Source organism: Choloepus didactylus, chromosome 5, assembly GCF_015220235.1.
Source record: "Choloepus didactylus isolate mChoDid1 chromosome 5, mChoDid1.pri, whole genome shotgun sequence".
NCBI classification, from domain to species: Eukaryota; Metazoa; Chordata; class Mammalia; order Pilosa; family Megalonychidae; genus Choloepus; species Choloepus didactylus.
Window position 1 is genome coordinate 45,786,877 of NC_051311.1, and position 11,350 is coordinate 45,798,226.

Consider the following 11,350-nt stretch of genomic DNA (forward strand, 5'->3'; position numbering starts at 1 on the left):
GATTGCTGAATTTTCTCCCTGCAGGGGAAGAAAAATCACCTGTGTCTGATTGTTGCTGGAGAAAATATTTAGATTAAGAACAAGAACAAATAGATTCTCATACCTTTCATGTAGATTCTCAAACATCTCAAGGGCCATAACTTGAGACAAACACCACAAATTACACTTGGACAGATAATACTTTTGCTAATTCAAACTTCTTTTTACCCCCAAGATGGTTTATAAGAATCTGTGACTATGTGATATCTGATAACTGGGTCCCTATGGAGCATGTCCTTGCAACACTAAGGGGAAAAGTTCATCTCAAGAGATGCATTTCTTCATTTATGGAAGCATGATATTGTTATGCAAAAGACTGAGAATTATAATAATGACACTGTGGTTTATTTAGAACTTACTATATTCAGCATTTTTGCCAAATATTTTGCACATACTATTTTATTTAATCATTGGAATTATGACGTTAAATGTGCAAGTAAGTGGTCTACACTACCAATGGCTAGCACCAAGAATGGATTATATTTATGGATACTAAGACATTTATTCCTAACTACTGAACTATAGGTTCATTTTCAAAAGATCTTAAATTGATCCCCAAGAAAGGCTTTATCTGCTTCCCTCAATCGTTACCAACTTCCACTAGACTCATAGTCCCCTTTTATATGACTCATGACCTTAGAATAGGATAACTACCCCTAGTCTAAGCTCCTTCTGGTCAGCACTTACATGAAACGAATCTTAAAATAGTTTTGAAGATTTTTTTCTCTGTGCAATAGTTCTCAGATTGTTGTCCAAGTACTTTGTGTTGACATTATTTTATAGTTATCATAGTACATTTAAATCCACATGCTAAGGCATAAACATGAATGTTTAGTCCTTTCAGTAGGCTTTCCAATCAGAAACGGAAACCTGTAAACTAGGTGACCCAATGGTTCAGATAGATGAACCAGAGATGTAGAATTATTGTGACACACTAGCACATTAATGATAACCAAAAGATGCAATAAACTTTTTATGATGCATTAATTTCTTTCTGTATCTCATAAATCCTGTGGTCTCTTCTCATCCACTTCTTATTCATCTCTCACTCAGTTCAATATATATATATATATTGAATTATATATGTATAGTTTCTACTGGTGCTGTATGTCATAAGAAAACAAATATTGATGGTAACATCCTGCTTTTCAGGACTTTATAATCCCAGTGATAGTATGAAATTTATGTAAATGATGTATTGAGAATAAATAGAAAGCAATGATTAAATAGTAACATAATGAGTAAAAATTAGAAATGTGATATGAATTTTATAGAGCAGGAAATAATGTGGACAGATTGGGAGAGCAGGGAATAGAATTTGACATGGAAATACAAATAAAATTAGATAGGAAATTTTCATCCTTTGAGTTTTCTCTTTTGCTGTGACATAGAACCAGGTGATAAGCCCTATGAGTTCTTTTTCCCTTTGACACCTCTCAGAAGTCTGTGTCCTTCTCATTTCCTGCTCATATAGATATTTATCCTTCGCATATGGATTACCACAATAGCTTAGTCAGTAATCCTGATTTGGGTATCTTCCCTGTTATAGCCTGCCTCTTGTGTACTGCTGATTGCATTATTTTATATATTCCCATAAGTGCTATCCTTTGATATTTCATTCACCTTGTTAGAGATCTTTTAGCAGTCCCCTATTTCTTCACAAATGCCCAGAATCTCCTGAATGCAGTTATGCAGGATAAAGCTTGTTTAAGTATCAATCTCACAATATAAAAATTATCTCCCTGTCTTAGCGGTGAGAACTCCGAAAAAATGATTTATTTTTTATGGAGGACACAAGATGAAGATAGCTGAAGCACTCTTTATAGAGAAGTTATATCATATAAAAATATTTCAAAGAATGAAATAACTAACAGGAATTCAATACAAGAAACTAACAAAGAAAATTACACAGTAAAATGCCTCTCAGTGCAAACTGGAAAAAGAACATGGTTTTTGGTTTAATTTCCTGACTGCTAAATCAAATACCGTACAATGGGTTGGCTTAAACAATGGGAACTTTTTGGCTCATGGTTTTGAGGCTAGTAGAAGTCCAAAATCAAGGCATCATCAAGGGATGTTTTTTTCCATATGACTGTGACATTCTGGGGCTGGCTGCCTGTGGCCCTTGGTGCGTGGCTTTTCTGTCACATGGCAATACATATAGTGGCCTCTCCTGGCTTCTCTCTTCTCTTCTGGTTTCTGTTGACATTCAGCTTCTGTCTGCTCCCTCTGGCTTTGTCTTTCTGTGTAAACTTCCCTCTAACGTCTTTAGTAATGGGATTAAAACCCATCCTGATTCAGCTGAGCCACATCTTAACTGAAGTAACTTCATCAAAAAGTAATATTTACAAGAGTTTACATAGAAAGGAAAGGATTAAGTTTAAGAAATTATTTTTTTTCTGGCATACATATCTCCAAACCACCACAGTCATAGAATTGGCTTCAAAGAAAAAGGTCAATAGATAAGAGCTGAGAGAGATGAATGAGATAAATTCAACTTGAAGCCTTTGAATAAAATTATTAAGTCAAAGTGTTTTTTTTTTTTTTTTCTTTTTTGTACCATGAAGCTATGGTAGAAAGGGCTGATTCCCCCAATGTCAATTAAAGAAATAGTATAGTTGAAAATATCACAAAGGGGAAAATTGAGGGGAACCACTGGAAAAAAAACCTCCTTTTCTCTGGTATGGCAGGCTGTACAATGATAAAGTAGGAATGGATCTCTGAGAGTTCTGCTCTTACTTCTACAATCCTATAACTTTCCATGCCTTCCCCTCAGAAAATACAGTGTCTGGTACTAACTCAGTTATTCTTTGGAGTAAAATCAAGGCAGACTAGAAACCCTACAATGGTGAGAATCTGAGCAAAACTCACTAACCCTTTCTCCAAACTCCTAGGGCTGGCAGTACAACCGATGCTGACTCTACTAAGACTGCTTCAGGTAAATTCCTTATCTGCAAATAGTTTGATAGGACAGGGATTGATACATTAAAGGATATCTCAACATGTTTCAACTTTTGGACCTAGGAAACTTCACTGGGATGGCAGGCCCTTAAATTTTTGTGGGAGCTGTTTCCTAATTTGTGATCCATGTCTTTTAGGAAGGCATTGAGGTCTTTGCCACTTCCTGATTTTCAGGTTAAAGAACATGATTTTACCAATGTAGACTAGGGTTGTATATTGTAGAATTATGAGGCAATCATGGTCCCTGTATTTTTAGATTAAGACAGGAGGTCAGAGAGTCAACATTGCTCTAAATAAAAAAAAAAAAGTGTGTATAAAAGCATACTGTTGTTTATTTCAGGTGAAAGCAAACTGCTTTCAGTGGACTTTGGCATAGAGGAAAAAATGAGGAATTTCAGATGAATAGTATTTACCATACACTATGGGCTATGTTGAAATTTCTTTGGTTAGGATACCAAATTTATACTAGCAACAGCAATTTAAGTCACTGCATAAGTTTTAGATAATCCACAATTTTCTTCATCCAGATTCTATCTGTATCATCTGAATAGACCAAATTGACAGGATAAATGAAAATGTCACAATGCTTGCATCTTTGAAGCTTTTGCTGGCAGTGCTCCTATTTGAGAATTGAGCTATGAGCTCATCATTTCCTTTATATAAGCTCTCTAGTGTAATCAGAACAAGCCAGCTACTCTACCATCCATGGACTCATCATATGCACTATAAGGCTGCAATAAGCATTTATGTTCTTACATCTTGCCTTCAATGGGGACTTTACTCCTCAAATTATATGTAACAGGCATTTCCTGTGATTTATGCCACCTCCTGATTTCCTTTAAGAGAGCCATGATTTTTTTTCTGTTAATTTCCCAGCTCATACAATAGGTCTGTAAGCATCAAAATTCTTACTTCAAACTTTTCCTCCTTGAAATAGAATGGTTCATATTTTCTTGAAAATATAGGCTGATGTAAATTTTGGCATAGAGTTGCAAGACGGGAAGAAGGAATTTGTAATCTGTCATCACAATACTGATGTCTCAGGTTTCCAGGGCTACTGTAACAAAGCACTGAAGATGATTTGGCTGAAAGAATAGGAATTGATTGTCTCAAAGTAGCAGATGATGTGTGGTCTGAAAAGACTAGTCACTCCTGATGTCAGGTATCTAAGGAAGAAAAGTACTTCTCAGAGCAGACACCAGAACTGAGAAGAAAATCTAGATTTGACACAGACTAAAAAGTGAAAAAAAGAAAAAACAAAAACTACCATCATTATGTTGGAGCCATAGAAACTGTTAAGCAACCAGCTCTACAACAAGTGAGGAAGCCTTATTTTTAGCATTTTTAAATTTCTGTGGCATAAATACTCCCACCATGGCCAATTATCAAGCTACCAACTCACCCCACTGAGCAGGCATTTGGGAAGAGATGAGTACAATTAGCCCTTGTGAGCCAGTACAAACCACCTCCAGCACAGGACTTACAGAGAGAGCCTATCCTATATCCATGTACTTCCCTGCATTTACCAGGCTTCCTTGCAATTAGGATGGATACATTTGACTGTTTCCAGAATAAAAAGTAAGCATAAGTGGTGTGTGTCATTTTCCAGACTTGAGTAGTTAGAAGCAGCTGTGCATCTTCTATTCCTTTCTCTGCTGTGATGAACAAGGAGAACTGCTGTTCCTTAAGGCATAGCTACAAGATGGGAGAAATCTGCCTGACACACAGCTGATGTTTCATGACTGTAAAATAATTAATTGCTGTATAAGGCACTGAGGATTTGAGGTGTATCTATGGTGGCAGTAAGTGGCATGCAGGAGGATTAAATGGTGAGATATATGATGGAGATCTCCATGTGAAAACTTCAAAAACCTAGAAATTAAGAAACTAAAACAAGGTTCCTCAAAGTGTGACAGTCCTTTGGGATTGAAAAATAGTGAGAACAAGGCCAAAGGTAGAATGAGACAAGGGAGGATGGGACAGATCACTGAGGTTCAGGGAGGATCCCCGTGTGAGGATCAGGTTCTATCGAATATAATTTGGATTGTTATACAGATTTAATCCTTCAGAAGCAGACACTGAGATATAGCCTACAGCATATTTATTAGGGACATTTCTATCACACTTCTATCCCTGACAGAGTGTATTTAAGGAATGGAAGGGAACCAAATATAAGTTACAGAATTCATCTGGTGAGATTCAAGCTCAGTGCAGAGATGGACGTGTTCTCCATATGGAAGGGAGAGGGAGAAAGCAAGCTGCAATGTTTGCTCAACAAATCCTCAGTCAACCCCACAGGAAGCTCAGAAGCATGTGTGACCTGTCAGTTTTCTGGCATTGGCTGCTATGACTGGGCCTTTATGTCTGATCACAACCAGTTTGGAAGAGGCCAGCTCCAGGATGTGCCCTCTGGTGAGGCCTCTCTCTGCTGCTGAGGCAAAACCTGAAGAAGCTGACAGTGAAGGCTGTCTCCTGACAGCTGGAGCAAAAAGTCCTGTCTTGAAGAGATGCCTCTCTATTACCACCATATTGGCTGAATTAATTTGTGAAGAGCCTCTATTTTCTGTTTGTTTTTTTTTTCATTTACCGCTTATCAAGTAGTGACAGGGGTAAGCCAAGGGAAGCAGATTCTGCCAAGTCTTGAGTCAGAGATTTAAAGAGGATGTGTCTCCAGGGCCAGCATCATTAGAAATGCCCATCATGGTAGGAAAACTACAAGGGAACGATGAACTGAGGGGAACAGAGTCTAAACTGCTGTCATCCACCCTTACCCACTGGAGGATTCTTGCCCAGTGTTGAGATTTAAAATCTCTGTTTTACTTGCTTTGATTTTTTTCCTTTTTAAGAAAGTGAAAGGAAAGAGTGCCCTTTGGTCCAGAAGTTCCATTTCTAGGAATATATGCTAAGGTTGCAAAAACAAATCTACAGAGTACAATCACACACATAACATGAATACAGACACCTACATATATGCATTTACTGAATGATAATATGGGTAATAAAATGGACATAAATTAATTTTGAAAAATGGGATTTGTTAAATTATGGTATATGCACAAATAAAAAAAAGTCAACTATTAAATAAATAGCATAGAGTTATATTTTCAATGTGAGAAATTGCTCATGTATGTTTTGCCAAATGAAACACAAAGAATATATGAAATGTTGTTTTTTATCATTATTTTAATTTCCAATATATTGTATGTGAACATGTATGCATTGAAAAAATTAGATATCCATATAGCAAATTATTTTAAGTGTTTACCTTTATATAACAGGTTTCTTAGTATTTCACATGACATTTCAGATTTTTTTTTATTTTGAAATAAATTCAAACTTATAGGAACAGTTGCAAAAACAATACTAATCCCATACACAGAATTCCTTCATACCCTGACCCGCCTCCCCCGACAGCTCAATCCACCAACCTTAACTTGCTGTCACATCACTATTTCTTTCCCTCCCTCCCTTCCTATCATCCATCATCTATTGCTCTGTCTTCTGAACATATGAGAGCTAGCTGCACACATCCTTAAACATACACTGTAATTCACGTACCCACTTCCCATGAACAAGAACATTCTTTTATGCAATCCCATTAAGCGCAGCTAAGAAGTACAAGAGATGCAACAATGATACAAAGCTTACATTCTATATTTCCTTTACCTTATGCCTCAACTGTGTCCCTTTGAGCCACCTGTCCTCTATCCTCCAATCCCATTCAAGTTCATCCTTGGCATTCAATCATCATCTATTTAGACTGTCTTTTTTTTTTTTTTTTCAGTTGTGGTAACTTATATACAGCCTAAATCTTCCCATTCCACCCCCTCCCTACCCTTCCATTAGTGGGATTAATCACATTTAGAATGTTGTAATGCTCTTTCCCACCATCCATTACTAGAAATTTCCCTTCACCTCAAACAGCAACCCTACACTCCTTTCTTAACTCCCCATTGCCCCTTCCCCCATTTCTCTTAACCCAAACTCTACATTTCATCTCTATGGTTATGTTCTCTGATAATTTCTTTGTGTTTGCTTTGGGGGCTAAAATTAACCTCTTAAATCCCTATCAATCTTGTTTTTCTACGATACCACCTTCACTTCAATGGGACACATAAACTATGTTCCTATACTCCTCCATTCCCCCACCTTTATATAGTTGTCTAAAATTACATATTTTACATTGAGTTCAAAACCACTGATTTGTCATTAGAGTTTGCATAATTTATATCATGTAGGAAGTAAACAGTGGAGTTACAGTTCAAAAATTATTGACTTCTATTTGTATTCCATTGTGGTTGGAGAATGTACTTTGAGTATATTCAATTTTTTTTTTTTTAATTTTTTGAGGCTTGTTTTATGCCCCAGCTTATGGTCCCTTCTGGAGAAAGATCCGTGATCACTAGAGAAAAATGAGTGTCCTGGTGCTTTGGGATGTAAGGTACTATATATGTCTGATAACATTCTCTATATCTCTTTCTCCTTTCCTTGTTTCTTTGTTGGTAGGGCTCCCTTTAGAATCTGAAGTAGGGCAGGTCTTTTATTGGCAAAGTCTCTCAGCATTTGTTTGTCTGTGAAAAATTTAAGCTCTCCCTCGAATTTGAAGAACAGTTTTGCTGGATAAAGTATTCTTGGTTGGCAATTTTTCTCTCTCAGAATTTTAAATATGTCATGCCACTGCCTTCTTGCCTCCATGGTGGCCACTGAGTAGTCACAACTTAGTCTTATGTTGTTTTCTTTGTATGTGGTGAATTGCTTTTCTCTTGCTGCTTTCAGAACTTGCTCCTTCTCTTCAGTATTTGAAAGTCTGATCAGAATATGTCTCAGAGTGGGTTTATTTGGATTTATTCTATTTGGAGTTCGCTGGGCATTTATGCTTTGTGTCTTTATATTGTGTAGAAGGTTGGGGAAGTTTTTCCCAACAATTTCTTTGAATACTCTTTATAGACCTTTACCCTTCTCTTCCCCTTCTGGGACACCAATGAGTCTTAAGTTTGTATGTTTTATTTTATCTATCGTATCCCTGAGATCCATTTCGATTTTTTTGATTTTTTTCTCCATTCTTTCTTTTGTTCTTTCATTTTCTGTTCTGTGGATTTCTAGGACACTGAGATGTTTGTTCAGCTTCCTCTAGTCTTGTATTGTGAATATCCAGAGTCTTTTTAATTTGACCAACAGTTTCTTTTATTTCCATAAGATCTTCTATTTTTTTATTTACTCTTGCAATGTCTTCTTTATGCTCTTCTAGGGTCTTCTTTATGTAGCTTATATCCTGGGCCATGGTCTTCTTGACGTCCTTTAAATCCTTTGCCATGTTTTCATTCCTCAATTATAGTCTTTGATTAATTGTGTGAGATACTTCGTCTCTTCTGATAACTTTATTTGTGTGTTTGGAGTTGGATTCTCCATATCGTCTGGTTTTATCATATGCATTGAGATTTTCTGTTGTTTTTGGCCTCTTGGCATTTGCTCTGCTCAACAGAGTTCTTTCAAGTTGTAAAAAAAAAAACCTATTTAATTTTTCAGAAACACAGTTTGGTGGTGTACACTTTCTCTAATTAACCAGCAGATGGCGTCTGTGAGTCACCTATACCCCTCAAGTCAGTTTTCCACCTTGTCCCCGCAGTGTGTGGGGAAATGATTCTTGTGGGATCCAGCCGGAGAACTCAGCCTGGGTGTGTTGCTGGAGCCGTGCGCCCTGAATGTGGGGTGTGTGTGCGGGTGGCCAGGGAGGAAGGACAGCCTCAATATACAAATCCCCCAGGTTCCCAGATATTCAAGGCCGCCACAAGAGTCTAAGCCTTCATTTCATTTCAGCCCCAGATGCTCTCTCTTGCTGTCCCACAAACCACCAGACTTGGCGTAGTGTCCCTGGGTTCTCCAAGTGGGTCCCCCCTCCCAGCCGCAATCCTCCAGGACCTCTGCCGAGGGAATGCCGTGCTATGTCACCAGTGCACGCCGTCCCTCAAGGGAAGCCCTGGGCCACCAGGCTGTGCCGGGGAGCTTTCAGCCTGATGCAAAAAAAAAAAAAAAAAAATAAATAAATGGCCAAACGGGTTGTCTCAATACGCCCCTCCTCCCACAGTTCCTCCTTCCCAGCTCCAGGACAACTGGTGGGGCTCTGGGTTGTGGGCATGGCCCCAGGCAGGAGTTTATCCAGCCTTCTGGGGAGCCAGCTGCTAGCCGCGGCGTTTCTTTCTGCTTCCAGCTCTCCCCTCCATTCCCCTAGCCCCAAGGGTATCTGCAGTGGACTATCCTCCAGGTCAGACACCAAGAGGCTGGCCCAGCCCCCTCCTGCTGTGTTTTAGTGTGTGGTTCCCACTATTGCGGCTGCAGTTGCTCCGGGGTTTTTCCCTTTTTTTTTTTTTTTCAAAATAGCCCGTCGATCTCCAAACTCCAAACCCTGGCTTCCCCAGATCGCCGTGTGGCTGCAGGTCTTCCAGCCAGCTTACTCACTTGTTTCGGAATGCAGACTCCTGGTTTCACCAAGTATACGGCCTCTGTGGAACTAGAAGACCTCGTCCAGCTAGTGCATCGCTGTAACTGGTATTCTAGGTCACTCTCTGGTCCTTATCTAGTGTTTTTCATGGAGGTGTTCCTTTGCCCTGTCTCACCTAGCTGCCATCTTAGTTTCTCTGACATTTCATATTTTTATTTCTAAGTAGTATATAATTGAATGCCACATCCTCAGAGAACTCATGACCTTCTTAATCCCAATATGAAACAGCATTTTCAGTCTATAATCTGTGACCACAAATTGCCAAGTGTCAGTAATTTTTTCATATTGAAAGAAAAGCAATTAAAGGTATTTAGAAGGAATAATAAGTTCCTAGAAATATGTAAAGGCATTTACCCTAAAATAAACTGCCAGTTAATGTCAATAATATTAAATTAGTAAAATATAGTTGAGTCTCTAAAGTGAGTGAGAAAAGTTGCATTATATACTCTAGAATAAAATAATTGTACGCTCCTATTATCCCTCAATACTATTTTTTATTCTAACTTAACTCACATGTGGTTTACAAATATTTGTCAGATGGACTGAAAAAATTTAAACATAATGAAGTAGAGATTTGCATATGTTTACCATGAATTACGTTGCAGAAAATAACTCCAATTTTTATGATTCTCCAGCTCTGACCTTTCAGTCACACATCTGTCCTTGACAGACTGTGTACAGAATGGGGGGCAACCAAACATGGGTCACAGAATTCATCTTGGTGGGATTCAAGCTCAAGGCAGAGTTGGGAGTGTTCCTCTTCTGGATCTTCTCTCTATTTTATGTCTTCAGTCTGCTGGGGAATGGCATGATCTTGGGGCTCATCCTTCTGGACTGCAAACTGCACACCCCCTTGTACTTCTTCCTCTCACACTTGACCATCATTGATATGTCCTATGCTTCCAACAATGTCCCCAAGATGCTGGAAAATCTAGTGAACAAGACAAGAACAATCTCCTTTGTCCCATGCATAATGCAGATATTTTTATATTTGGCTTTTGCTCACACAGAGTGCCTGATTTTGGTGGCAATGTCCTATGACAGGTATGTGGCAATCTGCCATCCCCTCCAGTACACTGCCATCTTGAGCCAGAGACTGTGCACTGTCATGGCTGTCACTTCCTGGGCATGTGGATTTAGCCTGGCCCTGGTACATGCAATTCTCCTCCTAAGGCTGCCCTTCTGTGGGCCTCATGAAGTGAACCATGTCTTCTGTGGAATCCTATCTGTCCTCCAACTGGCCTGTGCTGACACCTGGATCAATGAAGCTGTCATCTTTGCTGTGTGTGTGTTTCTCTTAGTTGGGCCCCTTTGCTTGATCCTGGTCTCGTACATGAGCATCCTCTGGACCACCCTGAGGATGCATTCAGGGGAGTGCTGCAAAAAAGCTTTCTCCACTTGCTCCTCACACCTCTGTGTGGTTGGGCTTTTCTTTGGCACTGCCATGGTAGTTTATATGGCCCTAGACTGCAGTCAAAGAGAACAGGAGAAAATGCTGTCCCTGTTTTACAGCCTCTTCAACCCACTGCTGAACCCCCTTATCTACAGCTTTAGGAATGCTCAAGTGAAGGGTGCCTTCTACAGAGCACTGTGGAAGAAGAGGTCCATGTGAAGGGTGGCAAGGTGGATTCTTTACCCTTAATGAGATGTGGTTTTGGGATGATGTAGGGCCAGAAAAATTACCTAACAGAAAAGTTTGATGTGATAATGTGAATTGAAAACCTATGAGAAGGTCTAAGTCCTGAACCTGAGAATAGAGCAGTCTTGATGTGCACAGATAAGTCCTAGGGTTAGGTATTTTTGTACAGACATGGGACAACTGAATTATCAATATGTTTCATGCAAAAACAG

At 39.0% G+C, this 11,350-nt stretch overlaps 1 protein-coding gene across 1 annotated transcript; it reads left to right on the forward strand.

Annotated features, from left to right (window-relative positions):
• Nucleotides 1-10,181: 10,181 nt before the first annotated feature.
• LOC119534840 (olfactory receptor 2A2-like) lies at nucleotides 10,182-11,111 on the forward strand. The gene has a single exon (XM_037837404.1). It carries the CDS (start codon nucleotides 10,182-10,184, stop codon nucleotides 11,109-11,111), a length of 930 nt encoding a protein of 309 aa, XP_037693332.1.
• The last annotated feature ends 239 nt before the right edge of the window (nucleotides 11,112-11,350 follow it).

Excerpts from the sequence above, each read along its gene's own strand:
- LOC119534840 (XM_037837404.1), top strand. The coding sequence starts at position 10,182 with ATGGGGGGCAACCAAACATGGGTCACAGAATTCATCTTGGTGGGATTC.